Source organism: Rana temporaria, chromosome 2 (assembly GCF_905171775.1).
Source record: "Rana temporaria chromosome 2, aRanTem1.1, whole genome shotgun sequence".
Taxonomy (NCBI): Eukaryota; Metazoa; Chordata; class Amphibia; order Anura; family Ranidae; genus Rana; species Rana temporaria.
The window spans coordinates 393,382,703-393,405,775 of NC_053490.1; the positions used below are offsets into that span (position 1 = coordinate 393,382,703).

The window sequence follows — 23,073 nt, forward strand, 5'->3', positions numbered from 1 at the left end:
TCACTTTAAAAACTCTGTGCAGGGAAGATCAGCATTTGAACCCAGAGAAAGTGGAGGTAATAGAAGGCATTACAATTACTGTAGTTGGTTATTTATATTTACCACTGCATATGGATATTTAAGAATAAATTGCCTTTTTTATTTTATTTACATATTAACTAAATTGTACACCACACTTTTTTTTAAAATTATCCGATTAGTCCATTAATCAAAACAATAATCGGCCAACTAATCGATTATGAAAATAATCGTTAGTTGCAGCCCTAGTTAAGTGAAAGCTTAAAGTATAACTAAAGGCAAAACTTTTTGGGGGGGGTTTTGGACTGAATGGAGAGGGATTAGAACACCTGTCAGGTCTTTATTGCTGTATGTGCCCCCATCAGGGAGACTCAACCTCTCTATTTGAAAGTAAAAGAAAATCTGATGGGGGACACTAGTTCTGATTTCCTCTCACTTCCTGTTTGACTATGGGACAGGAAGTGAAGGGAAAACTCTGCAATGGGACAAAGATGGCAAAAAAAATCTGACCAGGTTATTACCCCCTTTCCTTGCTCTATCCAAAATGAAAAAGTTTTGCCCATAGGTCTACTTTTACACCTAAGCATTTAATCAAAATTACATCTATGACGTTGATGTGCATCCCTTTTTTAAAAGTTCAGGAATAGTTAACATTTTTCCTTCACTACAGGATTGGCTTAAACAAAATATTTTATCATTTGGAATGATTACCAATTTTCCTTTGTGACTCATCCTCGGTGCAATGTGGAGCTGGCTTTCCATTGCACCTAAATGTGAACTTAGAATTGATAAACTCTAGAGAAATGACTTTCCATGAGAAGAGGTTTCTTTTGGTTGAGTGCCAGGAACAATGGGTGTCTCCCACAAGATCCACATGCTGCTGTTTAGGACAGGTTAGATTTCCTCTTCCTGTAAAAGTTCTCTTATCTTGTCTTTCTTGGAGCAACCAACTGGAAATACCACATATGTATCTACTCTAAAGAATTTGCAAATATTAAAGTGATTTTAAGCCCTGGTTCACACTGGGCTGCGAGAGTGAAGCCGTGCGAGTTCAGCTGAACTCGCACGGCTTCACTCCCGCTGGCAGTCCCGATTTCGGACGCGATTTAAGAGACATCTGTGCAGGTTTCTGCACAGATGTAAATGTAAATCGCGGCCCGAAATCGCAAAAAGTAGTACAGGAACTACTTTTTGAAATCGGTGCAGCGCCGCAGATGCGGCGTCGCACCGATTAGGACAGTGTCATTGCCGGCAAATGCCGCCGATTTGAGATGCGATTTTACATGTGAAATCACATCTCAAATCGAAGCAAATCGTACCCAGTGTGAACCTGGGCTAAAGTGTCTTCTTTTTTTTTTTTTTTTCTTTACTTTTTAAAATAACAAACATGTTATGCTTAGCTGCTCTGTGAAATGGTTTTGCACAGAGCAGCCCGGCTCCTCTTCTCAGGTCCCTCTTCAGTGCTTCTGACCCCTCTTTCCTGTTGAGAAGCAGCTTTCTATATGGGAGCACCTGAGCCGAGGTGCAGCTCCGTTTGTCCATTCAGACATAGCTATAGTTTGGCCCTGCCCCCTCTCTCTCCTGATTGGCTAACTAACTTTAACAGCAGTGGGAGCCAATGGGCCGCTTCACTGTCCCAATTCATACCAGACCCAAAGGGCCTGGTATGAATAGGCGGGGGGGTCCCTATGAATTTGGAATTCATTCGAAAATTAAGAAGCCAGGTGAAACTAAACACATTTTCTCTTATCGTCCATGGACGGACACAGCTCCTTAAGTCTTGACAAGTGGGTTATGTTCCCTGTTTACAGGAGAGGACTAGGCAGAAACATGTTAAATGGTTAAATACATGTTAAATTAACAGAGTTGAACAGCCCCGCCCAGGGGGCGGTCCCTCCAGACATAACCCTCCTCACTGCAGCATGCAGCCTCAGTTTCGTTCTGCCTAGCAAAGGAGAAGGACGTATGGCTCCCTTTGGGCCCAGCGCCCTGAGGAGAAATTTTATTTTATTCTATCTTATTTTATTTTATTTTCACTTTTTCTTGAAGAATCTTCTTTCAACTGTCGGCTGAGTGACAGGCTGGATATTATAGATCCTTGTAGTCTACTCAGTCCGACCAGCAAGCGTGGACACACCTATGCAAAGAGGCTTGGTCTGCCACGCCGTACCTCATGACTCCTGAGGTGGCCGTGAGCTTTGCTCTGAGGTCCACATATGACTGGGCTGTGGTGTTGCCTCACTCACAGTGGACCGGGCCGACAGCTACCTCCATTGCGGTTGTATGTCTGTCAGGAATGCGTCAGCGAGTCCTCGCTCGGACGGGTAAGTACAGTCCCTCCTACTTCGGTGGGTTGGTACGGCTGGGCATTCCTGGGGTTCGGAGGTGCTCTGACAGTGGAGGAGCACTCCTCCCTTCCCTGCTCCGTTCCCTTGCTGCATTGCTAAGGCACGCTGTCCGGGGGGGGGCTTTCCTGAGAGGGCTGTGTTATCTGGCACCTTTTACTGTCTGATACTGGGTTTTTCCTGTGGGGGTTTTCACTGTAAAGGCTCTAGGAGGCTTTCCCTGTTTAAAATGTGGCGTTTTGCCGCCGTTTGGCCGACGCTGGCGCCTTTTTTTGGGAGGTTTTCAATTACATTGAAAACTCCCATTGGCGGCCATTTTGTCGTAGCCGCGCCATGTGCAGCGGGCGGCCATCTTTGTGCAGTCCTGACCCCTAGTGCTGTATCTACGGCGCACACAGGTCCCTGCAGACGCCGCAGTTCCTTCATGGTTTCTTTCCTCTCCACACGCTGTGTGATGAGAGCGGTCGGCAGCGCTGGGCAGTCTCCTCCTGAGGTGAGTCCCCTGGCTATGCTAACAGACTTATATTGGGATAAGTTGTTAACTCCCCGGGTCAGCGCAGCGAGTGGGTAAGATGCCCTGTATAGGGCCCTGGGAGCGTCAGTTTTTATGTTAAGACAGGTATTACATACACATGTAAATGTCTTTTATATTTGGAGTCAGTATCTGGTCCTTCCCCCAACATGCTCAGCGGCAGGTGTTAGCACCTGGGATCTCCACAGAGACTTCTTTGTTAGCCCTGGACACTTTTGGGCCAGGCTGGGGGCGGAATGCGGATGGGCGGGGGTTAAAAGAGTGCCCCCTCCCTCCGTTACCCCCTGGGGAATGCTCCGTATTATTGAATTTGTGACCATATGTGTTTTTTATCTTTTTTCTATGGTCTATATGACACTTTTATTTTTATTTTTTATTTTTTTGTGTGTCACCTTTTAAAGTCCCACCCTCAGGGGGGTACTTTTGTTTTTCTGCTATGAAGCCATGGACCAGGTACCTGGGTAGTAAAAAGAGCAGGATAAGGCATTTATGGGTGCGCTTCTCACTGCTGTAAGGGACTCTTTTAAGCTGTATAGTGCAGCTATGTTTCCGCCGAGGGCTCTGTCTTTTTTTGGATCTCACAAATCAGACCGCTCTGTGTAGGTTCTTTCCTTCTTGCCCTTCTTTGATAATTTCTAAGATGCGGAATGAGAAAAGCCGCTGAGGTAGTCCCTCACCGCCTGGCGGTTCAGTGCCCTTTTGAGGAGAACCCTTTCAGGGGATCCTCCGGGTGTCATGTATAGCTGACCACTCTCCCTATTACGGGAGTCCCCGCTTGTATGGATCTGGCTGTTAGAAGATCCGAGGTACTGGCCCTTGTCATGTTTACCATGCTGGGGTCCGTCTTGCGGCCTATTTTGGCTACTACTCTGGAGTCTCAGTCGATTTCTGAGTGAGCATTTTGCACCAGACAGTGGAAGAGCACCGTCTCTGTACCAAGGATATTAGGCTAGCGGACCCGTTGGTCCAGGGCCTCATATAGGTCTGTGATGCTTCTTTGAATGCTGCGTCCTTGTTATCCAGGGCTTCTGTTTCAGAGATGGTACGCGGTGGTGTAGTGGTTAATTTCATTACTTGTCAGCAAGAGTCATCGGTCCGAATTCCGGACACTGACACCAATCTAGCTGGAGCTTACTTTGTCGCTCTCTGTGTCTGCGTGGGTTTCCTCCGGGTACTCCGGTTTCCTCCCACCCTCCAAAGACATGTGTGCATACACTTTCATAATATACATACAAACTTTGTGTATGTATTATTACGGGGGCCGACAAGGGCTCAGCTGGGGGACTAAATTGTCCCTGGGTACGTAATCGCCCTATGCAGTCGTCTTCCCTCCCTGCTCTAGGTGGGGGGGGCGGCTTACAGGTTCACAATTCAGTGAATCTCCCTGCTCTCTGACTGATGGGTCTGCGAGGTGGTCTCTTCAGAGTCCTAGATAGGGTTTACGCCTATCCATAGAACAAGATGTGAGGGCAGTTTGGAATATCTGTGCATTGTTGATCGCTTGTGACTCGTCCGGCCGGTCTAAGGCAGGTGTCCCATAGGCTCAAACACATCCAAGTTGTGGACACATGCATGCATGTCCCGTTTTGCACATGTCACAGAATTTTCTGTGCTCCATGATGGGGGAGGGCTTCTGTCAGTCTGTGGCCCTCCCTCTTGATCTGGCGTTGGCACTGAGGGTTTTCACCTAGGAGCTCGCAATTATCCTAACTTTGTTGGGACAGTGAGGTTTTGCCTCGTGGGCTTCTTGAACGACCTTCTTCTGAGGGCAGCTTCTGTCTCAGACCTAATGGAGCTGTTTATAGCCATTCAGACCCCCCGAAGTCTCGGGTGGTGCTAAACATTTGGAGCCGGTCCTGAGTCCGACTCAAAGGGAGCGAAGGTCCTTCTTCCCCTGGAGAAATTGCAGACTCTTCAGTCTGCAGTGAGGGTATTGGCATCACGCTATCGGTCTTCTCTCCGGGTGCATGCTGGTCCGGGACCTGTGGGTAGCCTTCTTCGAGGCGGTACTGTATGCCCAGTTCCACACTTGGGCTTTCCAGGAAATACTGTCCAGGTGGTAAGAAATTTCTTGTCTCTGTAATCGCCAGATTCGGGTGCGCCACTTAGTCGGAGTCTTCTGAGTTGGGACGGAGATCCCTGGATCTTCGGCCCGGGAAGTTGTTCCTTCCTTCCAGTGGTCGTTTTTTACGACGGATGCAGGCCTCACGGATTGTGGGGACCCCTGGGGGGGTCCAGTCGGCCCAGAGTCGCTGGATTTGCATGGACCTACGGCCACAACTTCCTGAATGTGCCTGCTCTCTTCTGATCTTGGTGGCTACCCAGGGTCGGGCCTGGTTAGTACCTAGGTGGGAGGCCGCCTGGGTGCTGTGGACCCTGTCTACCGTTCTTTGTCCCATGATCAGGCTTTGATTCTCCTCGTGTTCGAGGCGGTTGCAAGGTACTAGACAACAACGCCACGACCGTGGCTTCGGTCTACCATGGGTATGCCAGCAGGCGGACTACTGGAGTCACCTGATGCTGGACCAGGGTGACTGGTTTTCTGTGCCCGGGGGTGTTTCGGCTCCCTTGCAGGAAGTGAGTCTCACAGGGCAGGCAAGATTATGCCTCAGCGGTAGACTGCCTGCCCTGCAGGCAGTTGCCTCTGGGTTCAAGCCCAGGAAGATCTGTGTCGTTACACGGCTCGGGCTCGCCTTGGTTTTTTTCCACTCGTGGATCTCCTGGCCGCTCGTCTCCACCACAAGGGTGTCGAAGTAGTGACCAGGTCTAGTGCTCTGGTACTGATGCGTAAGTTGCGCTGGTGACCCTGTGGGGGTCTGTATCAGCGGCCTTATACCGTTCCTCCATTTGTGTTGCTTCCTCAGGTGCTCCATAGAGTGGAGGCTGAGGGGATCCCGATGTTCCTAATCACTCCAGATTGACGTTGGCATCCTTGGTACGCCGTTTTCGGGCGCTTCATAACGAAGGTACCCTGGCCGTCGCCAGGGCGAGAGGTCCTTCTGTCTCGAGGTTCCATACTTCCTTCTGTTGTACAGTCACTAACTTACTCAATATGGCTATTGGTAGCCAGACTTTAAGAGACCAGGGTCTGTCTGACTCGGTCATCTCAACCATGTTGAGGGCATGGTAGTCTTCTTCCAGGAGAATCTACAGTCACACCTGGCAGACCTACATCTCTTGGTGCGAAGAGATGAAGAGACGTCCACGGACGTATTCGATGGCCAGGGTCCTGCTGTTTTTTTACAGCTTGGTGTGGATCTCAAATTACTTTTAAGCACCGTTTGGGAGCAGAGTTCAGCCTTGGCTGTGTTCTTTCAGTGGCCCTTTGGGGCCCGTTCCCTGGTGGGTACCTCTTCGTGCTCCCCTCTTGGCCCATCTCTTCCCCAATGAGTTTTGACTCTGGTGCTCCTGGTTCCTCAGGAGCTTTCCCTTTGGAAACTTCAGAGAGATTTTCTCTTAACACTATCTCGAAAGGTGGCCCTTTTCTTCCCTTAGAGGGGTCTCTGAGTTGGCGGGCTTGTCTTGCAAGCCGCCATGCTTGATCCTCCATAAGGATTAGGTGGTGGTGCGCCCGCGACCTTCCCTTCTTCCGAAGGTGGTCTCGGACTTTCGCCTGAATAGGGGCATTGTTCCGTCCGTCCTTTTTGTCCTCGGCCGGCGCATCCTGCGGAGGTTGCTTTTCATACTTCAGGCGTGGTACGCGCTTTGCGGGTGTATCTACCTGCTACGGCTCCGTTTTGGAGATCTGACCCTCTTTTGTGTCAGTGTCTGGCCCACAAAGGGCCTGGCGGTCTCGTCGACCACCCTGTCTCGGGGGATCTGACAGACCGTCATACAGGCCTATGCTCTTAGGGGGCAGGCCCCCCTTGTTCCGGTCGCGGCACTTTCGACCAGGGCACCTGGTGCTTCCGAGGTTTTTTCCGACTTCATACGTCGGTGTCACAGGTGTGCAGGGCGGCGACTTGGTCGTCCGTTCACGTTTTTGTTTTTCAAAATGTCCTGGTTGCTGTGAATGCATCTTATGATGCTTTCGCCCGCTAGCGTTTGCAGGCGGACGTTTTAAGTTGCATCTCCTCCGTTTGAGGAGCTCTGCTTGTTTTGGGGTGAAGTTAAAATTGGTTTTACTGATATATTTCCCACCCCTCGTTTTGACACTGCTTGGGGACGTCCCACTTGTCAAGACTTAAGGAGCTGTGTCCGTCCATGGACGATAAGAGAAAATAGGATTTTTTGTACTCACCGTAAAATCCTTTTCTCTGACGTCCATGGACGGACACAGCTCCCACCCCTCCTTTTTAGGTTTGTACTGCTTGTTACGAACTGAGGCTGCATGCTGCAGTGAGGAGGGTTATGTCTGGAGGGACCGCCCCCTGGGCGGGGCTGTTCAACTCTGTTAATTTAACATGTATTTAACCATTTAACATGTTTCTGCCTAGTCCTCTCCTGTAAACAGGGAACATAACCCACTTGTCAAGACTTAAGGAGCTGTGTCCGTCCATGGACGTCAGAGAAAAGGATTTTACGGTGAGTACAAAAAATCCTATTTTTCCGTTCTGTACATGTCTAGTGACTTTATAGAGCACAAACAAAATGATCGCATTGGTCAAAGTCATAACAAAGTTGCACTTATCCAAAGTCGCAATAGAAATCGCACAGATTTAAGATGCACAAGTGTGAATACACACTTAAGAAGATTCACCCACATCTATTTGTCCTGTTTTAAAAGTGATTTCTCAACAAAATAAAGTATAGAGACGTAGATGAGGGAGTTTGCTTTGAATATTAAAAATGTTTTGAATAGTGTTTTTGGTTTGTGGTGCTCAGATGCAGTTTAGGTCAGCTTTAAGTTGCAGCTTGGAGAAGTTGTGAAACTCGCATTGCACTCTACATTTTAGTTTTTTTTCCTTTTAATAGATAGTAATGCCACAAATTAAATGTTTGAACGTCATCATAGGAGAAATGTTCTTTTTTTTCAGTTTCTAGGGGGGGGGGGGGGAATGGGCAGGGAACTCCAAACTTTCTAAACAAAGGGCCAAAGTGGCCATCGGGATTTAAAAAAAAAATCAGCATCAGCGAGAGTAAACAATCGCTTGTCATTGGGCCCCATTGTTGGTGTTATTGGGAGAAGTTGTGCCCCATCATTGGTGTCATTGGGAGGAATGGTTCCCTTTATTGGTGTCGGTGAATAAAATGGCATTATAAGGGCTGGATAAAAGCAAGAAAGGGGCGGCATCTGCCCCCCTGGGCCACAGTTTGGAGACTACTACTCTAGGGCAGGGGTCTCCAAAGTACGGCCCGCGGGCCACATCCGGCCCGCTAGGACGTTTTGTCCGGCCCGCAGCTTCAGTCATCAGACTCACTGCAGGGACGGCTTGCTTTGCCTTCTGACAGGCATTGAGGGAGTGTGCAAACAAAGCCTACGTTATATCAGTGCAGACGTGCTGCAATTCCCAGCTCCTCCACCGGAGTTAGTTTCATTCTAACTGTAACAGCTTGTCTGTGTAAAAGGGGCGGGAGCCGGGAAGTACAGCGTGTCTGGCTTCTCTAATGCCAGCTCTTCAGAAGCAGCACAGAACACGCTGATCTACGGGGGAACTTTCAGACAGACAGTGATGGGGGGAAAAGAATGTGCTCGGGGGAGAGGAGGCTGGGGACATAAGTATAGAGGGGGGACAAAACTGTGTGTGGTGGGAGCTCTGATGGGGATGTGGTGATGGCTCTGGTGAGGATGTGGTGGGAGATCTCATGGGGATGGGCATGTGGTGATGGCTCTGATGGGGATGTAGATGTGGTGATGGCTCTGGTGGGGATGTGGTGATGGCTCTGGTGGGGATGTGGTGATGGCTCTGGTGGGGATGTGGTGATGGCTCTGGGGGGATGTGGTGATGGCTCTGGGGGGATGTGGTGATGGCTCTGATGTGGATGTGGTGATGGCTCTGATGGGGATGTGGATGTGGTGATGGCTCTGATGGGGATGTGGTGATGGCTCTGATGGGGATGTGGTGATGGCTCTGATGGGGATGTGGTGATGGCTCTGATGGGGATGTGGTGATGGCTCTGATGGGGATGTGGATGTGGTGATGGCTCTGGTGGGGATGTGGTGATGGCTCTGGTGGGGATGTGGTGATGGCTCTGGTGGGGATGTGGTGATGGCTCTGGTGGGGATGTGGTGATGGCTCTGGTGGGGATGTGGTGATGGCTCTGGTGGGGATGGGGATGTGGTGATGGCTCTGATGGGGATGTGGTGATGGCTCTGATGGGGATGTGGTGATGGCTCTGATGGGGATGTGGTGTGGTGATGGCTCTGATGGGGATGTGGTGATGGCTCTGATGGGGATGTGGATGTGGTGATGGCTCTGATGGGGATGTGGATGTGGTGATGGCTCTGATGGGGATGTGGTGATGGCTCTGATGGGGATGTGGATGTGGTGATGGCTCTGATGGGGATGTGGATGTGGTGATGGCTCTGATGGGGATGTGGATGTGGTGATGGCTCTGATGGGGATGTGGTGATGGCTCTGTTGGGGATGTGGATGTGGTGATGGCTCTGTTGGGGATGTGGTGATGGCTCTGTTGGGGATGTGGTGATGGCTCTGATGGGGATGTGGTGATGGCTCTGATGGGGATGTGGTGATGGCTCTGATGGGGATGTGGATGTGGTGATGGCTCTGATGGGGATGTGGATGTGGTGATGGCTCTGATGGGGATGTGGATGTGGTGATGGCTCTGATGGGGATGTGGATGTGGTGATGGCTCTGGTGTGGATGTGGATGTGGTGATGGCTCTGATGTAGATGTGGTGATGGCTCTGATGGGGATGTAGATGTGGTGATGGCTCTGATGGGGATGTGGTGATGGCTCTGATGGGGATGTGGATGTGGTGATGGCTCTGATGGGGATGTGGATGTGGTGATGGGGATGTGGATGTGGTGATGGCTCTGATGGGGATGTGGATGTGGTGATGGCTCTGATGGGGATGTGGATGTGGTGATGGCTCTGATGGGGATGTGGATGTGGTGATGGCTCTGATGGGGATGTGGATGTGGTGATGGCTCTGATGGGGATGTAGATGTGGTGATGGCTCTGATGGGGATGTGGTGATGGGGATGTGGTGATGGCTCTGATGGGGATGTGGTGATGGCTCTGATGGGGATGTGGTGATGGCTCTGATGGGGATGTGGTGATGGCTCTGATGGGGATGTGGATGTGGTGATGGCTCTGATGGGGATGTGGATGTGGTGATGGCTCTGATGGGGATGTGGATGTGGTGATGGCTCTGATGGGGATGTGGATGTGGTGATGGCTCTGATGGGGATGTGGATGTGGTGATGGCTCTGATGGGGATGTGGTGATGGCTCTGGTGTGGATGTGGATGTGGTGATGGCTCTGGTGTGGATGTGGATGTGGTGATGGCTCTGATGTAGATGTGGTGATGGCTCTGATGGGGATGTAGATGTGGTGATGGCTCTGATGGGGATGTGGTGATGGCTCTGATGGGGATGTGGATGTGGTGATGGCTCTGATGGGGATGTGGATGTGGTGATGGGGATGTGGATGTGGTGATGGCTCTGATGGGGATGTGGATGTGGTGATGGCTCTGATGGGGATGTGGATGTGGTGATGGCTCTGATGGGGATGTGGATGTGGTGATGGCTCTGATGGGGATGTGGATGTGGTGATGGCTCTGATGGGGATGTAGATGTGGTGATGGCTCTGATGGGGATGTGGTGATGGGGATGTGGTGATGGCTCTGATGGGGATGTGGTGATGGCTCTGATGGGGATGTGGTGATGGCTCTGATGGGGATGTGGTGATGGCTCTGATGGGGATGTGGATGTGGTGATGGCTCTGATGGGGATGTGGATGTGGTGATGGCTCTGATGGGGATGTGGATGTGGTGATGGCTCTGATGGGGATGTGGATGTGGTGATGGCTCTGATGGGGATGTGGATGTGGTGATGGCTCTGATGTGGATGTGGTGATGGCTCTGATGGGGATGTGGATGTGGTGATGGCTCTGATGGGGATGGGCATGTGATGGGAGCTCTGATGGGGATGTAGATGTGGTGATGGCTCTGATGGGGATGTGGTGATGGCTCTGATGGGGATGTGGATGTGGTGATGGGGATGTGGATGTGGTGATGGCTCTGATGGGGATGTGGATGTGGTGATGGCTCTGATGGTGATGTGGCGATGGCTCTGATGGGGATGTGGCGATGGCTCTGATGGGGATGTGGCGATGGCTCTGATGGGGATGTGGCGATGGCTCTGATGGGGATGTGGCGATGGCTCTGATGGGGATGTGGTGATGGCTCTGATGGGGATGTGGTGATGGCTCTGATGGGGATGTGGTGATGGCTCTGATGGGGATGTGGTGATGGCTCTGATGGGGATGTGGTGATGGCTCTGATGGGGATGTGGTGATGGCTCTGATGGGGATGTGGTGATGGCTCTGATGGGGATGTGGTGATGGCTCTGATGGGGATGTGGTGATGGGGATGTGGTGATGGCTCTGATGGGGATGTGGTGATGGCTCTGATGGGGATGTGGATGTGGTGATGGCTCTGGGGCGGGATGTAGATGTGGTGATGGCTCTGATGGGGATGTGGTGATGGCTCTGATGGGGATGTGGATGTGGATGTGGTGATGGCTCTGATGGGGATGTGGATGTGGTGATGGCTCTGATGGGGATGTGGATGTGGTGATGGCTCTGATGGGGATGTGGATGTGGTGATGGCTCTGATGGGGATGTGGTGATGGCTCTGATGGGGATGTGGTGATGGCTCTGATGGGGATGTAGTGATGGCTCTGATGGGGATGTGGTGATGGCTCTGATTGGGATGTGGTGATGGCTCTGATGGGGATGTAGATGTGGTGATGGCTCTGATGGGGATGCGGTGATGGCTCTGATGGGGATGCGGTGATGGCTCTGATGGGGATGTGGTGATGGCTCTGATGGGGATGTGGTGATGGCTCTGATGGGGATGTGGTGATGGCTCTGATGGGGATGTGGTGATGGCTCTGATGGGGATGTGGTGATGGCTCTGGGGGGATGTGGATGTGGTGATGGCTCTGGGGGGGGATGTAGATGTGGTGGGGATGGCTCTGGTGGGGATGTAGATGTGGTGATGGCTCTGGTGGGGATGTAGATGTGGTGATGGCTCTGATGGGGATGTGGTGATGGGGATGTGGTGATGGCTCTGATGGGGATGTGGTGATGGCTCTGATGGGGATGTGGTGATGGCTCTGATGGGGATGTAGATGTGGTGATGGCTCTGGTGGGGATGTAGATGTGGTGATGGCTCTGGTGGGGATGTAGATGTGGTGATGGCTCTGGTGGGGATGTAGATGTGGTGATGGCTCTGGTGGGGATGTAGATGTGGTGATGGCTCTGGTGGGGATGTAGATGTGGTGATGGCTCTGGTGGGGATGTGGTGATGGCTCTGATGGGGATGTGGTGATGGCTCTGGTGGGGATGTGGTGATGGCTCTGATGGGGATGTGGTGATGGCTCTGATGGGGATGTGGTGATGGCTCTGATGGGGATATGGTGATGGCTCTGATTGGGATGTGGTGATGGCTCTGATGGGGATGTAGATGCGGTGATGGCTCTGATGGGGATGCGGTGATGGCTCTGATGGGGATGCGGTGATGGCTCTGATGGGGATGCGGTGATGGCTCTGATGGGGATGTGGTGATGGCTCTGATGGGGATGGGGATGTGGTGATGGCTCTGATGGGGATGGGGATGTGGTGATGGCTCTGATGGGGATGTGGTGATGGCTCTGATGGGGATGTGGTGATGGCTCTGATGGGGATGTGGTGATGGCTCTGATGGGGATGTGGTGATGGCTCTGGGGGGATGTGGATGTGGTGATGGCTCTGGGGGGGGATGTAGATGTGGTGGGGATGTAGATGTGGGGATGTAGATGTGGTGATGGCTCTGGTGGGGATGTAGATGTGACCTCCCTTGTAGTGTTGGAAAAGCTTGAGTGGGGCCTGTGTGATATAATGTGTATGTGTGTGTCAGAGAGCTGTGCTTACCTGCAAGCCTCCAGGCGATGCTCCATTCAGTCTTCCTCCTCAGAGCCTGCAAGCAGGCAAAACGCTGACCTCCTCGTGGTTGCAGGCTGCAGTTTGCTGGAGCTGAGAGGTCCCTTCCCCCCAACCCCCCCCCCTGTCGGCGGGCGCGCGCGCGGCGCGCGTTCACGTATTATAGGCGCAATTGGCGCCGTTTAGCTGGGGGGGAAGGGCGGGTCAGTAGCTTAAGGAAGGGGCGGCCCTTCCTTGTTTGTTCCATACAGCTCATTCAATACTTTGGAATGGGGAGGAAAGACCAGAGCGGCAGCACGGAGCGCCGAGGACACACAGTGGCCAGAAAGAATATTGCAGTCTTCAGAAGACTGTTTTCAAGCCTAGGAATAGGCTGTTTCTTTTCCATCTCATAGTTTTTCTTGCAATACTACTCAGGGGGACAGAATGTTTTTTCTTTCCTGGATTTGAAGCAAAAAAAAAAAAAAAAAAGTCATCTAGGGGAGAGGAAGCATTTTTTTTATCCCCCAAACAGGTGTTTGGGCAATTAACTATTTATAGTCCCAAGTACCAATAAGCTAGCAGGTGTACCTCGGTATTGTACCATGGCATCCGGGTCAGAGGGTACAAGAGGTGGGGATTCCCCCAGAGAGTCTGAGGTCTCGGACAAAATTATGCCGCTGCTTTCCCCACAGGGAGCCTTGGGGCCATCGGGATCTGGGGCTGGAGCTGACGCGGGTCAGTCCAACCCTAAGACGGTCACTGACGAGGTATTACTCACCTCTTTAAAAGAGATGGAGAAAAGAATGGGAAAAATGATAGCCGCAGCTATGCGGGGCAGTAAACGGAGTAGATCTCCGTCGCCCGAGCGCGGACCCTCAGAAGAGGAGGTCATTTCCTCAGGGGAATTGGACGACCTCTTGGACAAGGACCAAGTAGGTTCAGGGATCGAAGATCCGGATACAGAGGAGTCTGGGGCAGTCTCCCTGAGGGAGAGCTGGTGGATTCAAGGATTAACGGACTTGGTCCATAAGGCATTCAACTTGCCAGTACCAGATCTCCAGGTATCGACGGTTTCAGCTTTGGGCTCACTGAGGGCGCCTCAAAGCAAGGCTGTGTTTCCGATCCATCCTCTATTAGAGGGAGTTTTGTTCCAAGATTGGAACAAGCCAGATAAAATCTTCTTACCACCTAAAAGATTTTCTGTCCTATATCCTATGGAAGATAAATTTTCCAAAAGATGGGCTACCCCTGCAGTGGACGCAGCCATCTCATGTGTTAACAAATCGTTAACATGCCCTGTAGAAAACATACAGGTGTTCAAGGATCCAGTTGATAAACGCTTGGAAGCACTACTTAAGAACTCCTTCACTACTGCAGGGGCAGTAGTACAGCCAGCTGTGGCTGCGATTGGGGTCGCTCAAGCATTATCGGATCAATTTAAGCAGATGCTTAAACTTATTCCTGCCCAGCAGGCAGAAGAATTTTCGGACGTCCCTAAGGCCATATGTTTTACGGTAGACGCAATTAAGGATTCTATCCAGCAAGCGTCACGTTTATCGTTATTCCTTGTCCATATGAGAAGACTCTTATGGTTAAAGAGCTGGGAGGCTGAGCCCCCATGCAAGAAGCTCCTGGTAGGGTTCCCCTTCCATGGAGGACGACTCTTCGGAGAAGACCTAGATAGATACATTCAGACCATTTCAAACGGCAAGAGTACTCTCTTGCCAACTAAGAAGAAGTTGCAGGGGCCTGCGTTTAAACGACAGTATTCCCCTGGGCAGGGGCCCTCTAATGCCAAGCAGTATTGACGGCCTCCTGCGAAAGCAAACTTCGGCTTCAACAGCAAGTCACAAGGACAGGCTGCTAGAGGCAGAAAGCAGTGGTTTCGCAAACCAGCAAAACCAGCCCCCAAGTCGACCTTATGAAGGGGCGCCCCCACCCACGAAGGTGGGGGGAAGGCTGCGACTCTTTTCAGAGATTTGGGAAGCCAGCATTCCCGAAGAGTGGGTACGGTCTTCCGTGGCCACGGGCTACAAATTAGATTTCCTAAAGTTTCCTCCTCCTCATTTCCAGGAGTCGAGGATTCCAAACGATCCGGAGAAGGGAGCCGCATTAAGATCGGCATTAGATCATCTACTTTCCCAGGAAGTAATAGTAGAGGTACCAGTCCTGGAACAGGGGCTGGGTTTCTACTCCAACCTATTCATCATCCCAAAGTCCAATGGAGATGTCAGGCCAATTTTGGACCTAAAGATGGTAAATGCATACTTAAAAGTCCGCTCATTTCGGATGGAATCCGTGCGGTCAGCAGCTGCCACACTCCAAAAGGACGACTTCATGGCGTCCATAGACATAAAGGATGCCTACCTTCATGTTCCAATTTATCAGCCACATCAAAGATATCTACGCTTCATGGTGGCTTCGCGTCATTTCCAATTCGTGGCGCTTCCCTTCGGGTTGGCTACGGCCCCCCGGGTGTTCACGAAGGTCCTAGCTCCAATCCTAGCCAAGCTAAGGATCCAAGGGGTCACGATCCTAGCATACCTGGACGACCTCCTAGTCATAGACCACTCGTCTCCCGGCTTGGAGCGAGCAGTGGCCCTCACGGTCCAATACCTCGAGAGGTTCGGCTGGGTCCTAAATCGAGAAAAGTCAGCTTTCCTGCCCACAAGGCAGTTGGAATATCTCGGCATGAGATTAGACACAGAACAACAAAGAGTGTTCCTACCTCTGAGGAAGGTCAAAGCCATCAAGGAATTAATCCTACTGGTTCTAAGCAAGAAAGAACCGACTATTCGCCTAAGTATGAGGTTACTAGGCAAGATGGTGGCCACATTCGAGGCGGTACCATACGCCCAGAGCCACACTCGCATCCTGCAGGCAGCCATCCTGTCAGCATGGAGCAGAAGGCCACAGGCCTTGGATATCCCGTTGCCGCTCTCATCAAGAGTCCGACAAAGTCTGTGTTGGTGGTTAGACCCTCAGAATCTACTGAAGGGGAAGTCTTTCAGCCCAGTGGCTTGGAAGATAGTGACCACAGACGCGAGCCTGACGGGCTGGGGAGCAATTTTGGATGGTTGCACTCGCCAAGGTACTTGGGCAAAGCCAGAGAAGCAGTTGCCCATCAACATCTTGGAGCTCAGAGCTGCTCGACTAGCCCTCAGGGCTTCGACGTCAAAATTGCAGGGGTTCCCGGTGAGAATTCAATCAGACAATGCCACGGCCGTGGCATACATAAATCACCAAGGGGGAACCAGGAGTCAAGCCGCTCAGAGAGAGGTGAGCTTGATTCTCCTATGGGCAGAGGCTCATGTGCCCTGCATATCGGCAATATTCATTCCAGGAGTGGACAATTTTCAGGCGGACTTCTTAAGCCGCCAGACTCTATGGCCGGGGGAATGGTCTCTGCATCCACAAGTCTTTCAAGCACTCTGCCAAAGATGGGGAGTGCCGGACGTGGATATCATGGCATCGAGACTCAACAAGAAGCTAGACAGGTTCATGTCCCGCTCAAGGGATCCGATGGCCTGCGGAACCGATGCGCTGGTTTGCCCTTGGCATCAGTTCAAACTTCTTTATGCGTTTCCCCCGCTCCAGTTACTACCCCGCCTGCTACGCAGGATCCGGGTGGAGCACATACCAGTTATCCTGGTAGCTCCAGCATGGCCCAGAAGGGCATGGTACTCACTAATCCTAAGGATGGTAGTGGGAGACCCTTGGACTCTGCCTCTAAGGCCAGACCTGCTATCGCAAGGTCCGATCCTCCACCCTGCCTTACGGCATCTAAATTTGACGGCCTGGAAGCTGAATCCCTGATTCTCAGGGGTAGAGGTCTGTCTCAGAAAGTAATCTCTACCCTAATCAGAGCCAGGAAACCGGTCTCTAGGGTGATTTATCACAGGGTCTGGAAGGCCTATGTAGGCTGGTGTGAGTCCAAGCTGTGGCCTCCTCGCAAGTTCACCATTGATAGAGTTTTAAGTTTTCTCCAGCTAGGAGTGGATAAAGGATTGGCATTAAGCACAATCAAAGGACAGATTTCGGCTCTGTCAGTGTGGTTTCAGCGGCCGCTGGCCACCCACTCGCTGGTTAAGACCTTCCTTCAAGGGGTCTTACGTATTAAACCTCCAGTTAAATCCCCGCTTTGTCCGTGGGATTTAAATCTTGTTCTGTCAAGTTTACAGAAACAACCGTTTGAGCCGTTGGCTGAAATTCCTTTGGTTTTACTGACAAGGAAGTTAGTATTTTTGGTTGCCATAGTTTCCGCAAGAAGAGTTTCGGAACTGGCGGCCTTATCCTGTAAGGAACCATATCTTATTTTTCATAAGGACAGGGTCGTTCTCCGCCCTCATCCTTCCTTCCTACCGAAGGTTATATCCAGTTTTCATTTGAACCAGGATTTGGTATTACCATCCTTCTTCCCTAAACCTACTTCCAGAAAGGAAGGGTTGCTGCATACCTTGGATATTGTCAGGGCCATGAAGGCCTATCTTAAAGCTACAAAGAAGATCCGGAAAACAGATGTGCTGTTCATTCTACCGGATGGGCCCAAGAAGGGGCAGGCAGCTGCAAAATCCACCATTTCTAGGTGGATTAAGCAATTAATCACTCAGGCCTACGGCTTGAAAGGGTTGCCTCCTCCAGTATCATTAAAGGCTCATTCTACTAGGGCCATGGGCGCCTCCTGGGCAGCACACCACCAGATCTCTATGGCTCAAGTTTGCAAGGCGGCAACCTGGTCTTCTGTCCACACATTTACAAAATTCTACAAGTTGGACGTAAGAAGGAATACTGATACTGCCTTCGGGCAGGCAGTGCTGCAGGCTGCAGTTTGAGACCCTCGGATTCCGGGGGCTCCTCTTTTTTTTGAGTTAAATTTAAAATGTAAGATTATTTTTCTCAACTAAGTTGGATTTATTATGATTTGAGTATACCTCTAAATTAAATCCTTTTGTCTTGGAGATGTTCTCCCTCCCCTCATTGTAAGCATTGCTTTGGGACATCCCATATAGTAATGAATGCCGCTCTGTGTCCCGTGATGTAACGATAAAGAAAAAGAGATTTTTAATACAGCTTACCTGTAAAATCTTTTTCTTGGAGTACATCACGGGACACAGAGCTCCCACCCCTCTTTTTGAGGACCATTTTGGGAGGCATACTGCTTGCTACAAAACTGAGGTACTCCTCCTATGGGAGGGGGTTATATAGGGAGGGGCATTTCCTGTTTGAGATTGCCAGTGTCTATCACCTGAAGGTACTCCATATAACCCATATAGTAATGAATGCCGCTCTGTGTCCCGTGATGTACTCCAAGAAAAAGATTTTACAGGTAAGCTGTATTAAAAATCTCTTTTTTCTGTGAAGTAAAAAATGACGTTTTTGAAACTTCAATTTTCAAAGATGAAGTTGCCTACACACCATCGTTTTTCTCACAATGTTCTAGCAAAGCGAGGTTACGTTCTCACCACTTTTTCCATTGAAGCTCGCTTCTGGGCATGCGCGGGTGTAAAAACGTCTTTTTAAACAACGTTTTTTGCTACACACGGTCAATTTCTGTGAAGTAAAAAACAACGTTTTGAAAAACGACACATAAAATTGAAGCATGCTTCAATTATTTTTGGTCGTTTTTTACAAGACATAAAACAACGTTTTCCCCCACACACAGTCAATTAAAGTGACGTTTTTAAAAACGTCGTTTTTTTTCATCACATAAAGTGATGGTGTGTACGGGGCATAAGGCTGCATTCACACCTGAGCGTAGCGTTTTTCGTGGTTTTTGCGGCGTTTTTTACTGCGTTTTGCCGCGATTTTGGACAGGTCTGAAAGGGTCACCAATGTTAAAAGCAGAAAAATGCCCAAAACTTCCTAAAAAAAAGTCCCAGAACTTGTTTGAGCTTCAGGCGTTTTGGAACTTCTGACTTCAGGCGTTTTGAAGTGGAGATGTGAACCATCTCCATAGAGAATAATTGATTTTTTTCCCCTCCAGGTTTTTGTAGCTTCAGGCTTCAAGCTACAAAACGCTCAGGTGTGAATGGGGTCTTAATGCATGGGGGTAGAAGGGTAAAGATAATAGTGTCCCTGGCTTTTTCGATAAAGAAGTAATGTGCTTTAGTCTGCCAAACAGTGTAAATGATCACATTAGGTGGGTCAATACTGATGTAGAATTTTGCTTTTAAACTGTTATTTCTCTGTAAATCATAAGAGTGATTTTATTCTGAAAATCTGAAATGCATTTTTAGAGCCTTATGTGTCTGTATTGTGTCCTCTTGCAGGCGTCAGCTTTCATATGTTCAATGGGCATCCCTGCTTATTCTCTTCTTTTCTATTATGGGCCTGACATCCCACCACGGTACCCAAAAAGATGCGTCTGTTCATGAAGCTCACCACATATTCCATTCAGCCCCATCCAACAGTTGCACTTATGTGTCAAAGACTGATGTGGGAAACCAGGAGTCTAGAACTTCGATGTTACAGTCTGCACTGAAAAATATGCCCTTTGGATTTGGTCATTTTCTCATTATAATTCAATGTGTTATATCAGCTCTAGCGAACATCTACAATGAAAAAATTTTGAAAGAAGGGGACCAGATTTCTGAGAGCATTTTCATTCAAAACAGCAAACTTTACGTATTTGGCGTGTTGTTCAATGGCCTCACGTTGTCTTTTCACAGCGAGCACTTTAGCAAAATAAAATCCTGTGGATTTTTCTATGGCCATAATGGATTTTCAATTGCTCTCATTTTTGCAACTGCGTTTGTAGGATTGTCGGTGGCTTTTATATTGAAATTCCGAGACAATATGTTTCATGTCCTCACAGCACAAGTGACAACAGTTATAATTGCGACTGTGTCGTTTTTTGTATTCAATTTTAAGCCCTCTTTGGAATTCTTTCTAGAAGCACCTGTGGTTCTTCTCTCTATATATATTTATAATGCCAGCAGAATTTCAGAATCCAAAGGACCCGCACAACGTGAAAAGCTAAAAATAGTAAATGGAGATGTTTGGGAGCGATCTGGCGGAGTAAGTACCTTTTGCTTTGGTATACATCTTTCCATTGTTCTTTTTATAAGAGTTTTAACAAAGTGTCAACTTAGAGACCAGCTAACCTAAAATATAAGTTTCACATACTTTATTCAGTTGGAAAAAAAAGACACATGTCCATTGAGTTGAGCCAAAAGAAAAAAAAAATGAAAAACCTGCATTCTCATAACCCTAATTTAGGGCAAGTCGTGTAAAAAGAAAAAAAAGAAAGAAAGAAAATCATCCCAATCACCTCCAAAAGGAAAACATTCCTGATCCTCTGACAGCCATATTCAACCAGAGTTCCTCTAGAGATCGCTAGGGGTTCATTGAGTTGTGGTAGATTAACCTCCAATTTGATGGTACCTGTTTCGGCCAATACCACATGGCACAGTCAGCTGCATGCCTTCAATGATCTTTTTAGCTATCTGCATGGGTGGCATTCTGACCACTACTGTAAGGGTGGCATCCACCCTTGTAAGGAGCATTTTTCTCACATTTAAAGGTTCATTGGGGGTAAAAAAATTGAGACAGGCTGCTTTAATGGGATCAGATTTTCACTGCCATTTGTTATAAATTCACCCTAATCCGTGTTATTTCTTAAACATATTGATATTCGGCTGTGTTTTGTGCAATTTGAAACCTATCCAGCCTTTTTTTAAGCAACTTACTGAGTTTGCTAGAACTAGCTGTTTCTTATATTTACAGTTGTTGCTGTAAAGAAGCCTTTCCATATGTGGATGTTAAACCTCAGTTTCTCCAGGCACAATGTGTCTCCTTGTCATTTGCAGTGACCTCAAGTTGAACAATAGAACCCTGAGTTTTAATATAAGCACCAATTATATGTTTGAACAAGTTGATCACATTCCTTCCAGCCCCCTCCCCCCCAAATTTACTATTTGAAAGTATTGGCATTTCATGGTGTTAAGCCTTTAATCTGCTAAAACCCCCAGATCCTTTTGTCAGTTTCGAATATCGGGGATTGTAGATCTTTTGGATCTGATGTGTGCTATTATGTCCTGGCTGAGGAGTAACATTGAGTCAAAGTGCAACATTGCTGTATGTGATCAGGCCAGGAAGAGAATTGACAGATGCTGACAAGCATACATACAGTATCTCACAAAAGTGAGTACACCCCTCACATTTTTGTAAATATTTTATTATATCTTTATTCATGTGACAACACTGGAAAAATGACACTTTGCTACAATGTAAAATAGCGAGTCAGCTTGTATAACGGTGTCAATTTGCTGTCCCCTCAAAATAACTCCACACACACAGCCATTCATATCTAAACCACTGGCAACAAAACTGAGTACACCCCAAGTGAAAATGTCCAATTTGGGCCCAATAGGCTATTTTCCTTCCCCCGGTGTCATGTGATTCGTTAGTGTCACAGGGTCTCAGGTGTAAATGGGGAGCAGGTGTGTTAAATTTGGTGTTATTGCTCTCACTCTCTCATACTGGTCAATAAAAGTTCAACATGGATCTGAAAAAAAGAATTGTTGCTCTACATAAAGATGGCCTAGGCTATAAGAAGATTACGAAGACCCTGAAACTGAGCTTCAGCATGGTGGCCAAGACAGTGGTTTAACAGGACAGGTTCCACTCAGAACTGGCCCCACAATGGTCGACCAAAAAAGTTGAGTGCAGGTGCTTAGCGTCATATCCAGAGGTTGTCTTTTGGAAATAGACGTATGAGTGCTGCCAGCATTGCTACAGAGGCTGAAGGGGTGGGGGGTCGGTCAGCCTGTCCGTGTTTAAACCATACACCGCACACTGCATTAAATTGGTCTGCATGGCTGTTGTCCCTGAAGGAAGCCACTTCTAAAGATGATGCACAAGAAAGCCCTCAAACAGTTTGCTGAAGACAAAACTTATTTGGTTCAGATGGTGTCAAGCGTGTGTGGTGGCAACCAGGTGAGGAGTACAAAGATGAGTTTGTCTTGCCTACAGTCAAGCATGGTGGTGGGAGTGTCATGGTCTGGGGCTGCCGGCACTGGGGAGCTACAGTTCATTAATGGAACCATGAATGCCAGCATGTATTGTGACTAGGGTTGTCCCGATACCACTTTTTTAGGACCGAGTACAAGTACCGATACTTTTTTTCAAGTAGTCGCCGATACCGAATACCGATACTTTTTTTAAATGTGTCCCCAAATGCAGCCATGTCCCCCCCATATGCAGCCATGTCCCCCACATATGCAGCCATGTCCCTCTAGCCATGTCCCTCACATATGCAGCCATGTCCCTCTAGCCATGTCCCTCACATATGCAGCCATGTCCCTCTAGCCATGTCCCTCACATATGCAGCCATGTCCCTCACATATGCAGCAATGTCCCTCTAGCCATGTCCCTCACATATGCAGCCATGTCCCTCTAGCCATGTCCCTCACATATGCAGCCATGTCCCTCTAGCCATGTCCCTCACATATGCAGCCATGTCCCTCTAGCCATGTCCCTCACATATGCAGCCATGTCCCTCTAGCCATGTCCCTCACATATGCAGCCATGTCCCTCTAGCCATGTCCCTCACATATGCAGCCATGTCCCTCTAGCCATGTCCCTCACATATGCAGCCATGTCCCTCACATATGCAGCCATGTCCCTCACATATGCAGCCATGTCCCTCTAGCCATGTCCCTCACATATGCAGCCATGTCCCTCTAGCCATGTCCCTCACATATGCAGCCATGTCCCTCTAGCCATGTCCCTCACATATGCAGCCATGTCCCTCTAGCCATGTCCCTCACATATGCAGCCATGTCCCTCACATATGCAGCAATGTCCCTCTAGCCATGTCCCTCACATATGCAGCAATGTCCCTCTAGCCATGTCCCTCGATGCAGCGGCGCGATGCGGCGGCAGCGGCGGGGGGGGGGAAGTATTCTATTTAGGTATCGGGGGTATTTGCGCGAGTACGAGTACTCCCGCAAATACTCGGTATCGGTCCCGATACCGATACTGGTATCGGTATCTGGACAACCCTAATTGTGACATACTGAAGCCCCCAAACACACTTCCAAGACGACCACTGCCTTGCTTAAGAAGATGAGGGTAAAGATGATGGACTGGCCAGACCTAAACCCTGAGCATCTGTGGGGCATCCTCAAACGGAAGGTTGGGGAGA

General features: G+C 49.3%; 1 protein-coding gene across 4 annotated transcripts in view; it reads left to right on the forward strand.

The window, feature by feature from the left end:
• The window catches only part of SLC35A5 (solute carrier family 35 member A5), a 51,723-nt gene that overhangs the window by 25,738 nt on the left and 2,912 nt on the right, over nt 1–23,073 (forward strand). For all 4 annotated transcript variants that reach the window (XM_040338049.1, XM_040338048.1, XM_040338050.1 and 1 more), the window contains one exon: nt 19,196–19,943. In XM_040338049.1, the coding sequence (XP_040193983.1) occupies nt 19,196–19,943 (748 nt within the window). The remainder of the gene's footprint in view (nt 1–19,195; nt 19,944–23,073) is intronic.